The 22,784-nt window shown below is 36.3% G+C and overlaps 1 protein-coding gene and 1 non-coding gene across 7 annotated transcripts in view; one reads left to right on the forward strand and one right to left on the reverse strand.

The window, feature by feature from the left end:
* Window positions 1–22,784, reverse strand: part of RALGPS2 (Ral GEF with PH domain and SH3 binding motif 2) — a 193,887-nt gene that overhangs the window by 26,238 nt on the left and 144,865 nt on the right. For all 6 annotated transcript variants that reach the window (XR_008383058.1, XR_008383057.1, XM_053605427.1 and 3 more), the window contains 5 exons: window positions 14,555–14,692; window positions 12,871–12,961; window positions 7,645–7,712; window positions 5,049–5,184; window positions 3,546–3,697 (listed from right to left, as the gene is read on the reverse strand). Coding sequence is in view for 4 of the 6 variants with exons in the window: in XM_053605427.1 (XP_053461402.1) it covers window positions 3,546–3,697; window positions 5,049–5,184; window positions 7,645–7,712; window positions 12,871–12,961; window positions 14,555–14,692 (585 nt within the window). In the remaining 2 variants the exon portion in view is untranslated. The remainder of the gene's footprint in view (window positions 1–3,545; window positions 3,698–5,048; window positions 5,185–7,644; window positions 7,713–12,870; window positions 12,962–14,554; window positions 14,693–22,784) is intronic.
* On the forward strand, window positions 7,947–8,068 carry LOC128597994 (small nucleolar RNA SNORA32). The gene has a single exon (XR_008383522.1). It is a non-coding gene; the product is annotated as a small nucleolar RNA SNORA32 (small nucleolar RNA).

Raw genomic sequence — 22,784 nt, forward strand, 5'->3', positions numbered from 1 at the left:
GTAAAAAAAATAAAGCTGGGCGCATCAGCATACCAGATTTTAGTCTGTACCACAAAGCCATAGTGCTCAAGACAGCATGGTACTGGCACAAAAACAGAGACATAGACACTTGGAATCAAATTGAAAACCAAGAAATGAAACTAACATTTTACAACCACCTAATCTTTGATAAACCAAACAAGAACATACCTTGGGGGAAAGACTCCCTATTCAATAAATGGTGTTGGGAGAACTGGTTGTCTACATGTAAAAGACTGAAACTGGACCCACACCTTTCCCCACTCACAAAAATTGATTCAAGATGGATAAAGGACTTAAATTTAAGGCATGAAACAATAAAAATCCTCCAAGAAAGCATAGGAAAAACACTGGAAGATATTGGCCTGGGGAAAGACTTCATGAAGAAGACTGCCATGGCAATTGCAACAACAACAAAAATAAGCAAATGGGACTTCAGTAAACTGAAAAGCTTCTGTACAGCTAAGGAGACAATAACCAAAGCAAAGAGACAACCTACACAATGGGAAAGGATATTTGCATATTTTCAATCAGACAAAAGCTTGATAACTAGAATCTATAGAGAACTCAAATTAATCCACATGAAAAAAGCCAACAATCCCATATATCAATGGGCAAGAGACATGAATAGAACTTTCTCTAAAGACGACAGACGAATGGCTAACAAACACATGAAAAAATGTTCATCATCTCTATATATTAGACAAATGCAAATCAAAACAACCCTGAGATATCATCTAACCCCAGTGAGAATGGCCCACATCACAAAATCTCAAAACTGCAGATGCTGGCGTGGATGTGGAGAGAAGGGAACACTTTTACACTGCTGGTGGGACTGCAAACTAGTACAACCTTTCTGGAAGGAAGTATGGAGAAACCTCAAAGCACTCAAGTTAGACCTCCCATTTGAGGTCCTGCAATCCCATTACTGGGCATCTACCCAGAAGGAAAGAAATCCTTTTATCATAAGGACACTTGTACTAGACTGTTTATTGCAGCTCTTTACAATCGCCAAAATGTGGAAACAGCCTAAATGCCCACCAACCCAGGAATGGATTAACAAGCTGTGGTATATGTATACCATGGAATACTATTCAGCCATTAAAAAAAATGGAGACTTTACATCCTTCGTATTAACCTGGATGGACGTGGAAGACATTATTCTTAGTAAAGCATCACAAGAATGGAGAAGCATGAATCCTATGTACTCAATTTTGATACGAGGACAATTAATGACAATTATGGTTATGGAGGGGGAACAGAAAGAGGGATGGAGGGAGGGGGGTGGGGCCTTGGTGTGTGTCACACTTTATGGGGGCAAGACATGATTGCAAGAGGGACTTTACCTAACAATTGCAATCAGTGTAACCTGGCTTATTGTACCCTCAATGAATCCCCAACAATAAAAAAAAAAAAAAAAGCTTTAATAAAAAATTTAAAAAAGAAAAAAAAAAAGAAAATGGATGAGGCCATTATTTCAAGCATTGACAACAGTACTTTCAAAGGCTTCATAGTATGGTAGATTAGTATTACATGTAAAAGTTTTAGGTAAGGAAAAGACTATTTTGTGTAGTAACACCTACCAACATCTTATGTTAGTAGTCTTATTCTTTTCCCATTATGTTAAAGCTTTAAAACAAAAATTCTGGATGCCTTTGTCTAAAATGTTCTTAATTGGCTCAGCACCCATAGCTCTGTGAGTAGGTGCTGGCTACATACACTGATGCTGGCGGGTTTGAGCCTGGCTGGGGCCTCCTAAACAACGACAACTACAGTCAAAAAGTAGCTGGGCATTGTGGTGGGCGCCTCCCAGTCCCACTTGGGAGGCTGAGGCAAAAGAATTGCTTATGCCCAAGAGTTTGAGGTTGCTGTAACCTAGGCTGACGTCACTGCACTCTACTGGGGGCAATAGAACAAAACTCTGTATCCACCCCCCACCAAAAATTTTTTGTTGTTGTTTTGCTTTAAGTGGCACGCCAGATTCCATAAAGTGTAACAAATTTTTGATTGGAAAAAGTTCTTCCTTTTGCAAATTTTCCTGTGTATTATTTCTTAGGCTGAGGTTAGTAATTGTTTTTTTTTTTTTTTTTTTTTTACAGAGTCTCAACATGAGGTTAATGTTTGTACATAGCCAACTTAGAACAGTAATCAGAAGTATTTCAGGTGACAAACTTGCCTTCTATTTAAAAAATTTTGTCATCATTTAATCATTTGCATTTATAAAAGAGTAACTCCAGAATAAACTGCTGAATAGTAACGGAGAGCTGTGAAGTAATTTTATTTTCAGGGTTTGGAACTCTCAAGGGCTAAAAAAGTGAATATGTTCAAGAAAATGAATTTCCTTTTGCATCTCTTTATATCAATTTTGAGAAGATCACATTAACAATAATAGGCTTAGCCCTTCAGCAACCTGATAATCACAAAGGAAGACATTCTCTTCTCTTCATATTTTTAAATATAAAAATAGCAATATATGCATAATGTCTAATTACAAAAAGGAACAATGCTCATCTAGGAGACTCAGAAAATAAGTAAAACTTCAAGCAGTAAAAATAAACTACCTCTCTGGTAATTTCGCATCCCTTTTTAGTATGGCCCCAATTTTATGCTCTTCTTTACAGAAGCTATCTTTATACAGGGTGTCCATAAAGTTCGTGGACTCGCCTCTCATGTGAAATCTACTCTAGTTGTCAGGGCTTTGCCTTCACCATTCTATGGAACAACCGTTGTCTAAGTCCCCAGTGACTTTTATTTTGGCAAATAATTCTCCAGAGTCACCCACTTCTCTTTTTGGCATTTGATATCGATGAATTCAGCACTTCCTTCTTCCTGGAGACACTGTCTATTCTACCAGGCTCCTGTAACACCACATTCTGTTTGTGCCCCCTACTTCCTTGATCTCTCCTTTATAGCTGCCTTTGATGGCCCATCTTTTTTTTAAAACAATAATTTAGTCAAACCTCTAAATATGACAAAAGTTCTCTTATTTTTTACATTCTCTCCCTAGTCCCATGGCTCTTCCTGTCTGACCATACCTCACTGAGCTCCAGATTCACACATTCCACAGTCTGCCTGACAGCCCCACAGACACTAAGCATATCTCAAACAGAATTCTTGATTCCCCAAACTCAGCCACTCTTCACAAATGCTTTACTGCCCAAAGTCTTCTCCACCTTGCTAACAGCACTATCATCTAATTAGTTGTTTAATCCAAATAACCTGGAGTCATACTCGACTATACCCTTTTCCTTATTCCTACATCCAAATTGCATGCAGTTAATAATGCAACCAGCTCACATTCTTTTTCTACTATTCTTCAAGTGCCTCCCCTTTAGGAGTGAAAAACATCAAGCACGTTAAAAACCGTCATGAATTACTAACTTCATCCTATATTTAATTGCTACTTTTTTTTTTTTAAGCCAAATTTTCTCTATGTATGGTAGGGTTAATGAGGTTTTCCCAGGTGAGTTTTGTTAAAATTTTTGTTGTATGTTAAGTTGGAACCCTCTCAGAGAACTATTTCTCACCTATTGATATTCCACTAGAAAGAGTAGAACTTTCAGCTTGGCCTCGAGATGGTGCATGGGGCTCCATGACGCTATCATCTAACAGATGTCTTGGCCCTGCATTTGGGAACGTTGCACTCTTAAACTCTGCCGTGTTCATTTTATGAATGAAACTGGAAACAAAGAGAAATATTTTTCACATCTTTTATTATTGTTAGTTATTCAGGATATTTTATAGGATATTTTCAGGATATAGATAGTCTTTTACAAAAATTTAGGACACAAAAGATGCATCCGCTATCCTGAACTTACTTCTGAATTGCTTACACTGAAGAACATACAGATGCTGACATGAAAGCCTCAAACTAACAGTTAGGGAAAATGTTTCAGGAAACCCGGCCTAATCTACCCATGAAACTAGAGCATACTTTAATTTCATCTTAGCTTCAGTTTCATTAAAAAATTACTTTCACATCACTTTTGAGGAACAGTTATTAAATTTTCTTGAGACAGAGTCTCACTATGTCACCCTTGGTAGAGTGCCAGGGCATCACAGCTCACAGCAACCTCAGACTCTTGGGCTTAAGCGATTCTCTTGCCTCAGCCTCAAAGTACCTGGACTACAGACACCCGCCACAACACCTGGCTATTTTTTGGTTGTAGTTATCATTGTTTGGGTTGGGCTGGGCTGGATTTGAACCCACAAGCTTTGGTGTATGTGACTGGCACCCTAGCTGCTTGGGTGCCATAATTATTAATATTGAATTAATAATAATAACTGCCAAGCCAGTTATTAAATTTTCATAAAGATCATGGCAAAAGTGAACATGGATCCTTTTTCTGGAAAAAAAAAAAAAAAAGGTACTGTAAAACCAAAGAAGTTAAACAAACAAAAATGAGTTCTCTTTCTTTATATTTAGGAATAAGGAGAAAAATTTTTATAGATCTTCATTTATAACATTTTTTAGTTAAGACGATTGTCTCGGGCAGTACCTGTGGCTCAGTGGATAGGGTACCAGCCCCATATATTGAGGGTGGCGGGTTTGAACCCGGCCCCGGCCAAACTGCAACAAAAAAAATAGCTGGGTGTTGTGGCGGGCACCTGTAGTCCCAGCTACTCGGGAGGCTGAGGCAAGAGAATTGCCTAAACCCAAGAGCTGGAGGTTGCTGTGAGCTGTGACCCCACGGCACTCTACCAAGGGCAACATAGTTGAGAGTCTGTCTCAAAAAAAAAACAAAAAAAAGACAATGATTGTCTGGATATAAAAGTTACAATTTAAAAAGTATCTTTCCCAAATATGAATACATTGTTGAGGAAAGCTCTTTTCAGGTAATTTAGAATTTATAAAAAGGAAGAAATAAATGCTTTTAGGCAAACAAGATGTTTTACTGAATGAGGAAAAAGGCTATTATTTAAAAAAAAAGATTATGCATGGACACTATTTTCTATTTAACTAATAAAGTAAATACACAATAAATCCAACTACAAACAACTTTAAGCATTTGAAAGATAAAAATGCTGACTTATAACCCAAGCTGTGGCACTTCCTATGTCCATGTGGAATCAGGTTCCGAGGGGAGGGGGGTGTCTGTGGTAGCAAGCCTCCTTCAGCTGCCACACTTTTTCTCCCACTTTGTGGTGATGCTCCTACTTCAGGACCTGAGGTTAAATTAGAGAGAAAGAGAAAATTTTTCTAGTGGTTTCAAAGGATTATTTTATTTTTAATTCCTTGATATAAAATATTAAATGTGGTTTAAATGTTAAGATAATAATATTAATGTTAGACCTATTTAATTGACTTGAAGATGAGAAATACTTGTTTCCTGAGCCTTAAAACACAAAATCCCAAACCATACAAAATCCACTAATTTCTATCTATCTTATTTGTACAGTAACAGTGTAAATATTTTCCCCATTTACATGGGAAGAAATAGGATTAGAAGAGATTGACTCAGAATCTCCCATCAGAGACAAATCTGGACATAGATCTTTTAAGACGTCGTTTTAATGCTTCTTAAATTTTATACACTGCTTTTTAAAATTTTTTATTTATCATTAAAGCACAGCTGTGTACATTAATGCAATCATGGGACACCGTACACTGGTTTTATAGACCATTTGACACATTTTCATCACACTGGTTAACATAGCCTTCCTGGCATTTTCTTAGTTATTGTGTTAAGACATTTATATTCTACATTTATTAAGTTTCACATGTATCCTTGTAAGATGCACAACAGGTGTAATCCCACCAATCACCCTCCCTCTGTCCATCCTCCCCCCCTCCCCTCTCCTCCCTTTCCCCCTTCCCCCTATTCTTAGGTTATAACTGGTTATAGCTTTCATGCGAAAGCCATACATTAGTTTCATAGTAGGGCTGAGTACATTGGATACTTTTCTTCCATTCTTGAGATACTTTACTAAGAAGAATATGTTCCAGCTCTATCCATGTAAACATGAAAGAGGTAAAGTCTCCATCTTTCTTTAAGGCTGCATAATATTCCATGGTGTACATATACCACAGTTTATTAATCCATTCGTGGATCGAGGGGCACATGGGCTTTTTCCATGACTTAGCAATTATGACTTGGGCTGCAATAAACATTCTGATACAAATGTCTTTGTTATAATGTGATTTTTGGTCTTCTGGGTATATACCTAGTAGAGGAACTGTAGTATTGAATGGCAGGTCTATTTTTAGATCTGTAAGTATTCTCCAAACATCTTTCCAAAATATACACTGCTTTTTTTTTTTTTTTTTTTTTTTGTAGAGACAGAGTCTCACTGTACCGCCCTCCGGTAGAGAGCCGTGGCATCACACGGCTCACAGCAACCTCTAACTCTTGGGCTTACGCGATTCTCTTGCATCAGCCTCCCGAGCAGCTGGGACTACAGGCGCCCGCCACAACGCCCGGCTATTTTTTTTTTTTGTTGCAGTTTGGCCGGGGCTGGGTTTGAACCCGCCACCCTCGGCATATGGGGCCGGCGCCCTACTCACTGAGCCACAGGCGCTGCCCTACACTGCTTTTTTAATTTTAGTTTCAACTTATTAGATAAAGAACTAAAGTTAGAAATTAATCAGCATCTACACTGACACTCTTCAAGCTTATGGGAATAAAATATAGAAGTGACATGTACACAGACTTGTAAAATATTGCTTTAATAATGAAAAGAAAAGCAAATTTAAGAAAAGAAAAGCAAATTTAAGAGATTTAAACTGGAATTCTTTTTCTGCTTGGAATGCTCTTTCCCACAGATATTGTCATGGTTTGTTCCTTTGCTTCTTCACATCTTTTCTTTTTTTTGGTTTTATTGATTCTTAATTGCTGCAAACTCCTTCACATCTTATTAGATACTGTAAGTCTTCAAATAATTTTTAGAGTCTACAATACGAAGCTTAGTGCAAATGTCTGTACTGGAAATTTTTTTTTTGTAGAGACAGTCTCACTGTACCGCCCTCGGCTAGAGTGCCGTGGCGTCACACGGCTCACAGCAACCTCTAACTCTTGGGCTTACGCGATTCTCTTGCCTCAGCCTCCCGAGCAGCTGGGACTACAGGCGTGCACTGGAAATTTTTAAAAAGGTACTTATTAATGATTTCTTAAATAAGGAATGATTCTCTTCAATTTTATGTTTTTCCTGATTATTTGTAATATATATTCAATATCTCCACTAATGCCACAAGTAACGGACGGTGATTTTTATATTTTTAGTGCCTGGCTCTAAACTTCAAAAAGTAAACTTTAAAAAAATTAAGTCACTAAAATTGACTTCTATACTTATTAATAAAATTAGCAGAATTTACCACTTAGATCACAGAAATTACTAGTGTAATCAACTCTCATTGCCTGAGACAGTGCATTCTTACTTTAAAAATGAATAGACTACAAACATTTATATCTTATTTTCCATTTGCTCCACCTGTTTTCCTTGATTAGGTAGCAAATTTGTTTATACACTTTACTGATAAACCTTTTAATTAAAAAACAAAAACAAAAATCCCTAGAAAGTACTGACAGATTTTAATAACACAATAAAGATTTTTATTTACCTTGGAGTATATTCTTATTAGGCTATCTGATTTATTATTTGGTAACAAGAGAAAACTAATGTACTAACCTACTAAGTCTTCCCTGGAAGCAGCAGAACGTGGTGTGCTCGTCCCTGGTTCTATCTTTAATGAAAGCCTGAATTTCAAAAAGACAGAACACATAAAATGGTTAATATTTGAGAAAATAATATTGAAGTCATATATTTCCTCACAAAAAACTAAACATTTTAATGGAATAATCTAAGCTTTATATTTTTCTTCAAGAGCAATCTTCATGATGTTAAGTCTCCTACCTTTTCATACAAAGCAGATCTTATGGTTATTCTAGGAAATATTAGGGAGGAAAATACATTTAAAAGTTGTATTTAAATGGTGATTACCAATGCTTTTAGAATGCAGCTTCTCAATTGTTGTGGACATGACTACAGAAAAAAACTTCCACTAGGTTTTCTATTTGCTACTTTGCTAACACTCAGCCTACTGGGGACATTTCATTAACCCTTTATTAGACTACTGTTTTCCCTTCATTGCCTATGGGTGAGCACTGTCCAAGCGGAAATACAAAGCAAGCAACTGTGACTGTCTAATAGATTTTACAGCAGGAACAGTGCATGCCTGGGTCTCTTGTGCCTCACAGAGAGGTATTTCTGGCTAATTCTTATTGTAACTCTTCTGGATAGCTAATAACTAGGTGGTTTTGGAGCTAAGGGAGGCTTGTTTCATATGATCATCTTTGGACATATAAACTTTTATATTTTGCCTAATGCCATAATAAAAAAAACAACAACAACATTTTACACCAAAAACAAAAAAAAAGTTTTATTTAAAAATAACCTTGGTGGCTCATGCTTATAATCTTAGTATTTTGGGAGGCCAAGACTGGAGGACTGCTTGAAGCCAGGAATTTAAGATCAGCCTGAGTAAGAGCAAGACCCCCATTTCTACAAAAAATAAAAAAATTAGCCATGTATGGTGGCATGCATCTGTAGTTCTAACACTTGGGAGGCTAAGGCAGGAGAATCGCTCGAGCCCAGGAGTTTGAGGTTGTAGTAAGCTATGATGCCATTGCACTCTAGACCTGGCAACAGAGCAAGTTCCTGCCTCCAAAAAAATCTTGAGCCTGGCATGGCTGCTCACACCTGTATTCCCAGTGAATCAGCAAATGGAGGTAGGAAGATTGTTTGAGGCCAGAAGTTCAAGACCTGCCTGGGCAACACAGTGAGACCACATTTCTAAAAGAATAAAAAAGTTAGTTACTCTGGAGGCTAAGGCAAGCTCCTGCTTGAGCCCAGGAGCTGAGGCTGCAGTGAGCTGTCACTATGCCAATACATCCCAGACTAGGAGACAGAGTGAGACCTTGTCTTTTAAAAAATTTAAAATAAATAAATAAAAACTAAAAATTTCCTGAACTACCTCAAAGTTGTCAAACAATTCAACACATTTAAAGATAGCTGATAAATGATTAAAAGATGATTTAACTTGAGTTTATATTGATACCTAACATTTAAATTCAGGAACTTTCACATATAGTATTAAATATGTTATACAAATTATTTCTGGAATCTTTATTGAATATGCTATTGGTTTGAGTATAACAGTGAAAATTTCAAAAAATACCTTATTGAAAACTGCAGCTAACAAACCAACTAACACAACTCTTCAAAGAAAGATCAATAAAAACAAAAAGGTTGTTAGCAAGATTCCTAGTAAATCCTTGTCCAAAGTCAAAATTTATTAGTTGGTACTCAAGTTACATTTATAATAATATACTGAATTTTGAGATCTACAGCAAGAGATTATGATTCCTATCAGTGAAAACTATTTCAGGAAATAGGATACTACTTTAGTTATAGAAAATGCTTTGCTCTAATACATGAAACCTAATATTGCTAAGAATTTGTTTGAAGATAAAAACTGTTCAGCATTCTATCAACTGCAATTTTTAGTGAAATTACACAATACAAGTGGCGTTTGTAATGATAAACTAATCTATCGTAGGTGCTCAAATTATTATTTCTTTGTTAACTTAAAGAGGGAACTAAACAATTATATTTCAATTATTTGACAATGTGAAAATTCATGTATTAAACAGATGTGTGACTAACCAGAACATTCTGTTCTTTTTATAGAGAAGTTTACTTTAATTACTTAGGCTACAGAGTGTACGGCATTCATTCATATTCAGTAAGTATTGTGTTGGGCACTGTGCTCAGAACTGAAGATAACAGACTAAGGCAGACATGGTGGCCCTGTTCTTAAGCTTACAGACTAGTGAGTGAGAGAAAAGAAGCAAACAAAATAACTGCAATTTCCTAAGACACCAAAATAGAAAGGAACACCACTATAAAAAGCAGCAGCATCTTAAAAAGCACAGCAGTAAAGGCTAGTCTGAGTTGTCAGCTATGAGAAAAGATATGGTCATTGTTAAAATAACTTAGATTTTCATCCTGATTAAAAGACATACACACACAATAATATCTATACTAGTTGGCTATATAGATGAAATTGCTAAAAACAGAGGCCTTTTGATAAGTGAAGTGTCACTTATTTCTATTTAAAATTTTTTCATCATAAAAAATTATTCTAGCAAAATTTTTTCTAACATATTTTTAAATGATTTTAATGACATTTTAAAATGTTCTAATTTTCAACATTTAATTTGAAGGCTCGTGCAACACAATCTATCTTCTCCAAGTCTCCCACATGATGCCTCCCAAACACCAAGTGACTTTGTAGTTCCCCAAAGGCTACTTTCATTCTAGCTACTCATGAAAACAAAAATCAATATAATGACATCTTTTCTATAAAAATGAAGGTATCATATATTAGGTCAGTTTACAGAGTATTGAAACTAATGTTTTCTAGTTCCAATTTATTAATACATGAAAAAAAACACTAATGTTTTCAAGTCTATTCTTTCACAAAGTAATTAGACTCAATAAATACATTAAATTTTTATGGTAGTTAGTATAAAAATTTACTACCCATTATAATTTCGCAAAATTTTCTTGACTTTGTTTCTACCTTCTAAACTTTAACTTCTCTTAAATTCAGTAAGTTTTGGTTCGGCATCTGCAGCATAGTGGTTACGGCACCAGCCACACGCACCAAGGCTAGCGGGTTTGAAACTGGCCTGGCCAGCTAAACAATGACAACTGCAACAAAAAAGTGCCAGGCATTGTGGTGGGTGCTTGTAGTCCCAGCTACTTGTGAGGATGAAGCATGAAAATCGCTTAAGCCTAGGAGTTTTTGAGCTGTAATGCCACGGCACTCTACCGGAGGGCAACATAGTGAGACTCTGTCTAAAAAAAAGTAAGTTTCTTGAGCCAGATAAAGAAAAGTTTAAAAGCTATTTACTCATATTTTGAGTTTTAAGTTACCTGTGCTATAGTTCCCTGGACAAAACTAAAGTGTTTATTAGGTTATCAGTTCTACATCAGTAACTAAAGAGATGGAAAAATAGTAGTAAATATTTACCACTATTGGTAAACTTGAGAAACATACAACCTAGGGCAATAGACTTGTGAAACAACCAAGTTAAAAAGGCCTATCCACTGACCTCACACATTTTCAAATGAGTTAGAGTGAAAAAAGATTTTGTAAAATAAAAATTGATGCATAAAGTGTTAATATTATGGTATTGGGGAGAAGATAAAGGTGTTTTCAAACATTGGTAAAAATTTAGATACATCTGTAATCCTAGCACTCTGGGAGGCTGAGGTGCATAGATTGCCTAAGCAAGAGTGAGACTCTGTCTCTAAAAAATAGCTGGGCGTTGTGGTGGGTGCCTGTAGTCCCAGCTACTTGGAAGGGTGAGTGAGAGAATCTCTCAAGCTCAAGAGTTTGAGGTTGCGGTGATCTACCACCGCACTCGAGCAAGCGCGACAAAGTGAGACTCTGTCTCAAAAAAAAAAAAAAAGAAAAAAGTATATACATTTAAGTATATATCCAAAACGTCTTATACATTTAGTATTTGAAGAAAAATTATTTCTAGTTGTTTTCCATAATTTCTAGCCTTTTGTCAGGACCAATTCTGTCCTGCAGGATATTTAAGAAAATTGTTGAAACCTACGGAATAAGCACATTCATAATTACTACCATAATGTATTGATATTGAAAAATTATCTAGTCTTTCACTTTGATGAATTTATAAAAGAAGACCTTTTATTGAAAAAAAAATTGTGAAAACACAAAATTCAATTTGAAAGCATGGGAATAACTGGCATAATAAAGCTAAGAAAACTTATTTAAAATTAAGAAATGGCTCGGCGCCTGTGGCTCAAGCAGCTAAGGCGCCAGCCACATACACCTGAGCTGGAGGGTTCGAATCCAGCCTGGGCCTGCCAAACAACAATGATGGCTGCAACCAAAAAACAGCCAGGCGCTGTGGCGGGTGCCTGTAGTCCCAGCTACTTGGGAGGCGGAGGCAGGAGAATCGCTTGAGCCCAGGAGTTGGAGATTGCTATGAGCTGTGATGCCACGGCACTCTACCCAGGGCAACAGCTTGAGGCTCTGTCTCATAAAAAAAAAATAAATAAATAAAATTAAGAAATGGAGCTATAAGAGAACGAGAAGCTTCAAGATAAGCTCTTTATCATCCCACCTTTTGAAATAACCAACAGTTATGATGTAAGCATATCACTGAAAGAGGAAAGGGGTCAGTAATTAAACCCTCCTCCCATCTTTGGGCCAGACTATGGGTATAAGGAGAAAAAAATGGGTATTGGTTATTTTAAAAGTGATTTAAAAAATATTTAATAAAGGACTTGCTACAATTAGGGAGAATAATAAATGCAGTTCTATACTGGAGAAATGTCTCTTACTTGGAGAAAAGAAGGTTCAGTATTCTCTTAGTCTATAAAAACAACAAAAAAACAAGCCAAAAAAGGGGCTCAAGATGCGTCAAAAAATCAGCATTAAAAAAGAACCAATTTTTCAATTTTTTAGTCTGTTTCAATAATTTTTCTATTAAAAGATAAATGTCCATAAACATTTAATGATTGAATATAGGGAGAAAGGAACAAATTTAACTTAGAACTATCATATATTAGCTTTCTACAACTTGAGAAACAAAATACTTTTTAATAATAGAACAGATGAGTATTTGTATATTGGCTCAATCATATCAAGTGATTAAAAAGAAATACATGTTAAGTATTTTTATGACTGTAAATGTACCACTGGAGTAGGCACTTTTATGATACCATGTAGAATTTAGATGTTTAAATACATGGGAATGGAAGGGTACAGGATAGGACAAAGTTATACAAACCACTTTTGAAGATCCAACCTACTTGTAATTATCGTCTTCCACAAACTTTTGTAGCTCTTCTATATACTGAACGGAGTTCAGATACTTTTGGACATGAGGCAACATGGGGATATCTAGGCAAAAGGTGATAAATAATAATCTAATAAAATACGTTGTAACCAGAACTTTAAAAATTTAGAAAAATAATTTAAAGGTAAATTATGGCCACATGGCACCAAAATTCTAGAAGGACATTACTGAGGTAAGCTTTAATGTGAAAAGTGAAGGTAATTTAGAAAATTATAGTTATATACTGTTTGCGTAATTCTTTTTTTTAAATAGCTCCAATTACTAAGTACTGCATAACTGATGAATTTCACAGAAAAAAATCAGGAACTTCACTGTGATTTATATTCAAATGTCAACCAAACAAAAGGTGTGAAGACAGTTATTTTTCTTTTAAAGAAATTTGGCTCCCATTGATTTCTCCTCCTCTCCTACTAAATTTTAAACATTAATACTGAATTTGTTATGTTAGAAAATTGAGAAAAGGACAGGATAAGGGATTATTTGATTTATCTTTCAGTAAGATGCTATCTCCACACACAGTTAGGAAGCTTTTGAGGTTTCCTTAAAGGCATAGACACAGGCAGATAAAAGTCAGCTTTAAGACAAATTTACCTGAAATAAATCAGATAATGTAAAACTCCCTGCTTTTTTAAACACTGAAACAATTATACATTAATAGTCTAACTGTATTCCCCATCAAACTGAAAGCATTTAAACATTTAAAAACTTTCCTTTTTCTAATCCTAAGTAATCATTTGGGCTTACTTAGCTCTTTCTATAGATCTCATTTCATAATATACATTGATTATTTACTCAATATCTGACTCAAGAAAGCTAGTCCATTGTCACTAGACTCAATGGTCTCAGCTACTTCTCTAATTCAAAAATGTAAAAACTATTTACATTATAGATCAGAGAGATCAAATGAAAAAAAGATAATAAAAAACAATTTCATAAACTAGTAACTAAGAGATGGTAATAAAATATATTGCCCTGTGCTCTGTGAGCAAAGTGGCTATAGAATTACAAGGAGCAAAAGATAAAAATGAAAATTTTAAATATTAAATGCTCCAAAATTCCTTAAAAGCAAGATCTTAACCAGGTTGCTAAACAGTAAATGTTGAAATAAAATAACCATTATTTCCCTTTATTTAGGATGGAAATAAGAAATTGATGGGTACAGATGCAGTGGCTAAAGCCTATACTCCTAGCACTTTGGGAGATTAAGGTGGGAAGACAGCTTGAGGCCAGGAGCTGGGGACCAGCTTGAACAAGACCTTGCCTCTACAGAAAAACCCCAAAACAAAAATTAGCTGGGTGTGGTGGCTCCCACCTCTAGTCCCAGCCAGGAGGAGAGGAGGATGCTTGAACCCAGGAGTTTCAGATTACAGTGAGCTAGGATTGTGCTACTGTACTCCAGCCTGGGCAACAGAGTAAAACCCCGTCTCAAAAGGTAAGAAAAGGGGGGAAGAGAAGGAAAGGAGGTTAGAAGGGAGGGGGAAAAAAGAGAGAAAGAAACACAGAAAGAAAAGGGAAAAAAAAGGGGGGGGAGAAAAGAAAAAAAAGAAACTGATGTTTGTGAAAAATGGTCAACGTGTAAATAAGTCATAGGTATCGCAGCATGTTAATGACTTAGCATTATCCCCACCCAAACTTACCGTATTCACAGGACTGCTGTAAATCAGAAATTATTCGAAGGATGTTATTCATTAAATTTGATCTTTGCTCATTTTCTAGAATGCTGCCAGTTGATGGGTATGCCGAATCAATGTATGTTAAATCTGACAGATAGATACCTGAAACAAAATTAGATAAATGAATGTTTTCTTACTTGTAGTTTGCAAAAGTGACAAAAGGTGGGAAAAGCTCATTTATAGATATATTCTAATATATGCTATATTTAGAATATGTTGTTATTAATACACTAATATTTTAAGCCTTGTTAAAATATGACAACTGGGGCCGAGGTTTCTGCAAAGTTGGGGTCATATATGCAAATTACATGATTTTTTGTAATTGTTTTCTTATGATACCGTTTTCAAGTATGATTGAGGCTGGAGTTAGAAACTCCAACACATATGGGACTTAATGGAAAGAAGCTGAGCCTTTGAACTGGCTCTGCCTCTAACTAGTTGCATAATACAGTTATTTTCAACTCTCAACTTCAGTTTTTAAATTTACAGAACAGGCTCAGCGCTTGCAGCTCAGTGGCTAGGGTGCTAGTCATGTACGCTGGAACTGGTGGGTTTGAACCCAGCCCAGGCCTGCCAAACAGCAATGACAACTACAACTAAAAAATAGCTGGGCGTTTTTGTGGTTGGGTGCCTGTAGTTCCAGCTACTTGGGAGGATGAGGCAAGAGAATCGCTTAAGTCCAAGAGTGAGAGGTTGCTATGAGCTGTGACGTCACAGCACTCTACCGAGGGTGACATAATGAGACTGTCTCAAAAAAAAAGAAAAATCTATAGAACAATCAGTATCTATTTTCCAGATTGTGTTATAGCTTGAAGGAGTTAACTTAGTCAACCTAGCCAGTGCAGAATGGGGAAGCTATTTTAGTTTATAACTCTCTTGCTCTGAGTTGATAAACTACTGTCACTTTAAAAATTGTCTCAAACTGGTAGAAAAGTCTTATGTTTTTTTTTTTCTTTTTTTTTTTTTTTATTGTTGGGGATTCATTGAGGGTACAATAAGCCAGTTACACTGATTGAAATTGTTAGGTAAAGTCCCTCTTGCAATCATGTCTTGCCCCCATAAAGTGTGACACACACTAAGGCCCCACCCCCCTCCCTCCATCCCTCTTTCTGCTTCCCCCCCCATAACCTTAATTGTCATTAATTGTCCTCATATCAAAATTGAGTACATAGGATTCATGCTTCTCCATTCTTGTGATGCTTTACTAAGAATAATGTCTTCCACTTCCATCCAGGTTAATATGAAGGATGTAAAGTCTCCATTTTTTTAAATAGCTGAATAGTATTCTATGGTATACGTATACCACAGCTTGTTAATCCATTCCTGGGTTGGTGGGCATTTAGGCTCTTTCCACATTTTGGCGATTGTAAATTGAGCTGCAATAAACAGTCTAGTACAAGTGTCCTTATGATAAAAGGATTTTTTTCCTTCTGGGTAGATGCCCAGTAATGGGATTGCAGGATCGAATGGGAGGTCTAGGTTGAGTGCTTTGAGGTTTCTCCATACTCCCTTCCAGAAAGGTTGTACTAGTTTGCAGTCCCACCAGCAGTGTAAAAGTGTTCTCTTCTCTCCACATCCACGCCAGCATCTGCAGTTTTGAGATTTTGTGATGTGGGCCATTCTCACTGGGGTTAGATGATATCTCAGGGTTGTTTTGATTTGCATTTCTCTAATATATAGAGATGATGAACATTTTTTCATGTGTTTGTTAGCCATTCGTCTGTCGTCTTTAGAGAAAGTTCTATTCATGTCTCTTGCCCATTGATATACGGGATTGTTGGCTTTTTTCATGTGGATTAATTTGAGTTCTCTATAGATCCTGGTTATCAAGCTTTTGTCTGATTGAAAATATGCAAATATCCTTTCCCATTGTGTGGGTTGTCTCTTTGCTTTGGTTATTGTCTCCTTAGCTGTACAGAAGCTTTTCAGTTTAATGAAGTCCCATTTGTTTACTTTTGTTGTTGTTGCAATTGCCATGGCAGTCTTCTTCATGAAGTCTTCCCCCAGGCCAATATCTTCCAGTGTTTTTCCTATGCTTTCTTTGAGGATTTTTACTGTTTCATGCCTTAAATTTAAGTCCTTTATCCATCTTGAGTCAATTTTTGTGAGTGGGGAAAGGTGTGGGTCCAGTTTCAGTCTTTTACATGTAGACATCCAGTTCTCCCAACACCATTTATTGAATAGGGAGTCTTTCCCCCAAGGTAAGTTCTTGTTTGGTTTATCGAAGATTAGGTGGTTGTAAGATGTTAGTTTCATTTCTTGGTGTTCAATTCGATTCCAAGTGTCTATGTCTCTGTTTTTGTGCCAGTACCATGCTGTCTTGAGCACTATGGCTTTGTAGTACAGACTAAAATCTGGTATGCTGATGCCCCCAGCTTTATTTTTGTTACTAAGAACTGCCTTAGCTATACGGGTTTTTTTCCGGTTCCATACAAAACGCAGAATCATTTTTTCCAAATCTTGAAAGTATGATGTAGGTACTTTGATAGGAATGGCATTGAATAGGTAGATTGCTTTGGGAAGTATAGACATTTTAACAATGTTGATTCTTCCCATCCATGAGCATGGTATGTTCTTCCATTTGTTAATATCCTCTGCTATTTCCTTTCTGAGGAGTTCATAGTTTTCTTTATAGAGGTCCTTGACCTCCTTCGTTAGGTATATTCCTAGGTATTTCATTTTCTTTGAAACTATGGTGAAGGGAGTTGTGTCCTTAATTAGCTTCTCATCTTGACTGTTATTGGTGTATACAAAGGCTACTGACTTGTGGACATTGATTTTATATCCTGAAACATTACTGTATTTTTTGATGACTTCTAGGAGTCGTGTGGTTGAGTCTTTGGGGTTCTCTAAGTATAAGATCATGTCGTCAGCAAAGAGGGAGAGTTTGACCTCCTCTGCTCCCATTTGGATTCCCTTTATTTCCTTGTCTTGCCTAATTGTATTGGCTAGAACTTCCAGCACTACGTTGAATAGTAAAGGTAACAGAGGACAACCTTGTCTGGTTCCAGTTCTAAGAGGAAAAGCTTTCAGTTTTACTTCATTCAGTAAAATATTGGCTGTGGGTTTGTCATAGATAGCTTCAATCAGTTTTAGAAATGTGCCACCTATGCCTATACTCTTCAGTGTTCTAATTAGAAAAGGATGCTGGATTTTATCAAATGCTTTTTCTGCATCTATTGAGAGGATCATGTGATCTTTATTTTTGCCTCTGTTAATATGGTGGATAACGTTTATGGACTTGCGTATGTTAAACCAGCCTTGCATCCCTGAAAAGTCTTATGTTTTAAAGATCAACAAACGGATTTCTGCACTACAAATTGAAGTTAACTCTTTCCTATCTCCTCCCCACACATTCTTGGTACCAATAAAAATAACACTTCCTATTAAGTAATGGCTGCGCTAGACCTCAGCATGGACAGTTACTCATTTAAAAATATATCCTGAAAAAAAAAAATTTCCTGAGAGTTTACTATGCACATGTAAAATGTTTAAGGCAACTAAAGTTGGAGAGGAAAAAAACAGACATTTTCTTGTTCTTACCTCATTACTCCACGTTCATGAACTCTCAGGGTAAATGCAACCAAAATGATATCTACTGTCCTCCAAGCAAGCTCTGTATTTTTATTCATTCCATTTTATTCTACCTTGCCTGTATTGTAGACTTATCTCTGCCCATCCAAATCTTATATCCTATATATTCAGTTCAATGTCAACTATTCAGTAGTTTTCTCAGTTTCCAAGAAAGGAATTTAGAAACTTCTAGTCTAGCCCCTTCTTTTTATGTATGAAGAACCTGACTGACAGGACCTAGCGTGGTGCAACCTGTCAGGCAGTGACAGCTGGATCTTAGAGGCTTCACTGGAGCCCAGGTTTTTAAGAATATTACATTCTGTTAAAAACTAATACATTAGTGATAACATTCACTCATTAACTTTTATGACTTCATAGTCTCTTCAGATACTTCAATTTTCTCTTATTTATACCACTCATTTAAAGACAGATGCTCTTTCTTACATTCTAAGAAAAAGAAAGCCCTTTGCAACATTTTGATGATAGGTATTTAATACAATATAAAAGGTTGGCATGGCAATCCTTTCCTAGCAGCCTTCATTTTGCACTCAGTACATTTTAACAGTATTCTTTAAGCCACCTATCATAAATACTTTTTTTTCCTTAGAGAATCCCAACTTTTTCTGATTCCAAGTGAAATCTATAGCCTAGGTTCTTCCTATCTCCTCCAATCTCAAGGAAGAATTCTCTCTTCTCCTCAAATCTGAACAGTGACGCTCTATGTAATTGGTACTGCCTCCTTCCAAATACCCACTGTTGGCCTCTACTATCACTCATCCACCGGCTCCTTTCACAGAACCAATATACCCATTTAAATCTTCCCTATTCAGGAAAACAAAATCCAAGTAACCTTTCCCTCAAATCTGATCTCCTTTTCAAGATAAGACCCTGTCTTTCTCTCTTCAACACCTGTAAAGAGAAACACACTTTTTAATCCTTCATTCTATTTTTTAGTGTAATATATGATACATATAAAAGTTTACATGTGTCAGGAAAAACTGGAAGATTTTGTAACGGGTCAAAAAGATTACTTAGGTATCTTCTCTCCAGTGCCTTTGGCCGCTGTGGGCTATTTTACTTTATAATTGTTTTTTTTTTTTTCCGTAGAGACAGAGTCTCACTGTACCGCCCTCGGGTAGAGTGCTGTGGCGTCACACGGCTCACAGCAACCTCTAACTCTTGGGCTTACGCGATTCTCTTGCCTTAGCCTCCCAAACAGGCACCCGCCACAACGCCCGGCTATTTTTTTGGTTGCAGTTTGGCCGGGGCTGGGTTCAAACCCGCCACTCTCGGCATATGGGGCTGGCGCCCTACCCACTGAGCCACAGACACTGCCAAAGTTCTTGTAACCTGGTAATAACACAAATTACCATAAAAATGACCTATGTTCAGTGGGATGTATGTAACTGATTATTACTTAGTTGCTGTTGACCAATTTTGCAACTATTTTTAAATTTATTTCAGCATTCCTAATTGCCTACATATGTGCATTACTCTGAATTCTTCCTTGGAATGGATCCAACTCCTTTATAAATTTAATGATTTAAGTAAAATCTCTGACATGTTATCATTTTCTTTTTTATCGTTAGGGATTCATTGAGGGTACAAGGCACATAATCATTTTTTGTCTGAGAATCATGATTTCGTCTTTTTAAAAAATCATCTACAGGCGCAATAGCTGTTATCAAACAGTCTGATAAACATTTGTGAAAGACAAGTCAAAGAATTACAGCACCCCCAAGGAGAGCCAAGATTCCTCAGTGAAACGGCATAGGGATCCTAGCATGTGTACAGTCATAACAGTGATAAAAGGTATATGTCAAAAGTACACGGAAAATGTTAAAGAGAAGCTTTATAAAAATTCTATGCAAAAAAATGTCATTCTCTGCTGCTGGGATCAGAAAAGACTTCAAGAAAGAAGTGGGATTTCAGCTGGGCACTATAATATGCCAATTCTTTCCATTTTGCCATCTTATTGTTAAATCCAGAGTCACTCTCTATAACTGTGCTGTCCCATATGAGATTCATTTGCCACACATGATTATTGAGTATTTCCAATGTGTTTATTCTGAATTGAGAAGTGTTTAAGTAAAAAATAGACAAATTTTGAAGAGTTAGCATGAAGGAATTATGTAAAACATCTCATAAATAACTTCTATTGGTTACATGTTAACATTTATAATATATTGGGGGTAAATAAAAATATTACTTAAAAAAAAAAGAACTTCAACATCAATACTGTTGCATCTGTCTGTATGTTCCTTCCCCACTTCCTGGCCAGAAGCAACCACTATTCTGAATTTTAGGAGTATTCTCTTGCTTTTTTCCAAATATCTAGACAATATATTATTTACTTCTATTTTTGAGCTTTAAAAATCATATTATATATATTTTTTGTAGAGACAGAGTCTCACTGTACCGCCCTCGGGTAGAGTGCCGTGGCGTCACACGGCTCACAGCAACCTCTAACTCTTGGGCTTACGCAATTCTCTTGCCTCAGCCTCCCGAGCAGCTGGGACTACAGGCTAAAAATCATATTTTAATGTATGTATGGATTAAATAACTATTTGTAAAGTTAGAAAAGTGTTTAGTACACACTCAGTGGTTTGTAACCATTTGTTAAATTTTTAAACATAGGGTCTTCAGTGATTGCTTTGTCTCATTTTGTTTCTAAGACTTATCTATGCCATTAAATGTAGCTGTTTAATTCCTTAAATTGAGAATTGATTTGTATTTCATTTTATCACAATTTATTTTATTTGATAGTTTTTGCTAACCCACGTTTTTGCTAATGCTTGGTATTATCAATCTTAAGTTTTGCCAATCTTTGAGTATAAAATGTTACCTCTTTGTGTCTTTTTTTTTGAGGCAGAGTCTCACTATGTCACCCTCAGTAGAGGGCCATAGCGTCACAGCTCACAGCAACCTCAAACTCTTGGGTTTAAGTGATTCTCTTGCCTCAGCCTCCCAAGTAGCTGGGACTATAGGCACCTGCCACAACGACTGGCTATTTTTTTTGTTGTAGTTGTCATTGTTGTTTAGCAGGCCTGGGCTGGGTTCGAACCCAGCGTATGTGGCTGGTTCCCTAACCACTGAGCTATGGGCACCAAGCCCATTTTCTTTCTTTTTTTATTTTTTTAAATAAAGTTTTTTATATTAAAAATTTTTTTTTAAAATTAAATCAAATTAATATGAGGGTACAATTTTTAGGTGACATCATTCTCACTTCCAGAGTAAAGTTCTGTCTGTAGAAGAGCCCCTCACTCAGGGGAAGTGTTATACACCCTCACAATGTGCACATTAGGTGAGATACTGCCTCATGCCCTCCCTCCTTCTGCCAAATGTCCTCCCCCTTCCTTCTACCCCCAAACTGGACTGTATTAGTGTTTTATTGTTCTTATAAGCATGTAATTGTTTATATGTTGATTTCATATTAGTATGGACTACACTGGATATTGATTTTTCCGTTCTTGAGATACTTTACTAAGAAAAATATATTTCAACTTCATCCAGGTAAATGTAAAAGATATAAAGTCTCCATCTTTTTTAATGGCTGAATAATATTCTATGGCATACATATACCATGGTTTGTTGATCCACTCATGGGTTGATGGGCACTTAGGTTGCTTCCACGACTTGGCAATTATGAATTGAGCCATAATAAACATTCTAGTGCAAATGTGTTTGTGCTAAATGATTTCTGTTCTTCTGGGTAGATACTTAGTAATGGGATTGCGGGGTCAGATGGAAGGTCTACTTCTAGATCTTTGAGGTTTCTCCATACTTTTCTCCAAAAAGGCTGTATTAGTTTGCAATCCCACCAGCAGTGTAGAATGTTCCCTTCTCTCCACATCCACGCCAGCAAATGGTCTTCTGGGACTTTGTGAGGTGGGCTAATCTTGCTGGGGGTTGTACCTTAATCAAGTTTTCCTTGATCAGTAATGAGGTTACTCATTTATATTTCTATATTTAAATACTTTTGTCCTGGTTTCCTCTCTTGGGTTGTCTTTATCTTACTGATTTCTATTTTCTTAATATATTGTGAATACTGATTCTTTTGTCTGGTTCTGCTAAAGTTTTGTCAGTTAAACTTCAACTAGTCACTTTTCAACCCACTAAATAATCTAAAATTTGTAGCTATCACAATAATGATAACTTATTTTGTCTTTATCGTCATGTTTCCTGGAAATTGGTATTACTCACGGTTTCTTGTTCTATGTTTAATTCTGATGACTTTTGAAACCTCTCTTCAGAACTGAGCTCTTGGCTTTCATTTTCAATTTACCATGCCTAAATATTATATTTGTCCCTAAACACCTGTTATTCCAATTTAGTACTTTGGTTAGTGATATTACTAATTCAAGTTAGAAAGCTCAAGATTGCTCAAATTAAAAAGCTCAAGACTGCTCAAATTAAAAAAGCTCAGGAGGAATTATTTATTTCTCCCAAATCAAACTATTACCAAATACAACATAATCACTGAGCGATCAAGAAATTATACATAATATAAACCAGAGGCTAGAAGCTGGCAGCCCATCAGACCTAATGTTTTTAAAATCAGGAAATATCACAGGAAAAATCTAAATGACTCTTTTCCTGAAAAAATGGGAAGAAGGTCTGG

Source organism: Nycticebus coucang, chromosome 10 (genome assembly GCF_027406575.1).
Source record: "Nycticebus coucang isolate mNycCou1 chromosome 10, mNycCou1.pri, whole genome shotgun sequence".
Taxonomy (NCBI): domain Eukaryota; kingdom Metazoa; phylum Chordata; class Mammalia; order Primates; family Lorisidae; genus Nycticebus; species Nycticebus coucang.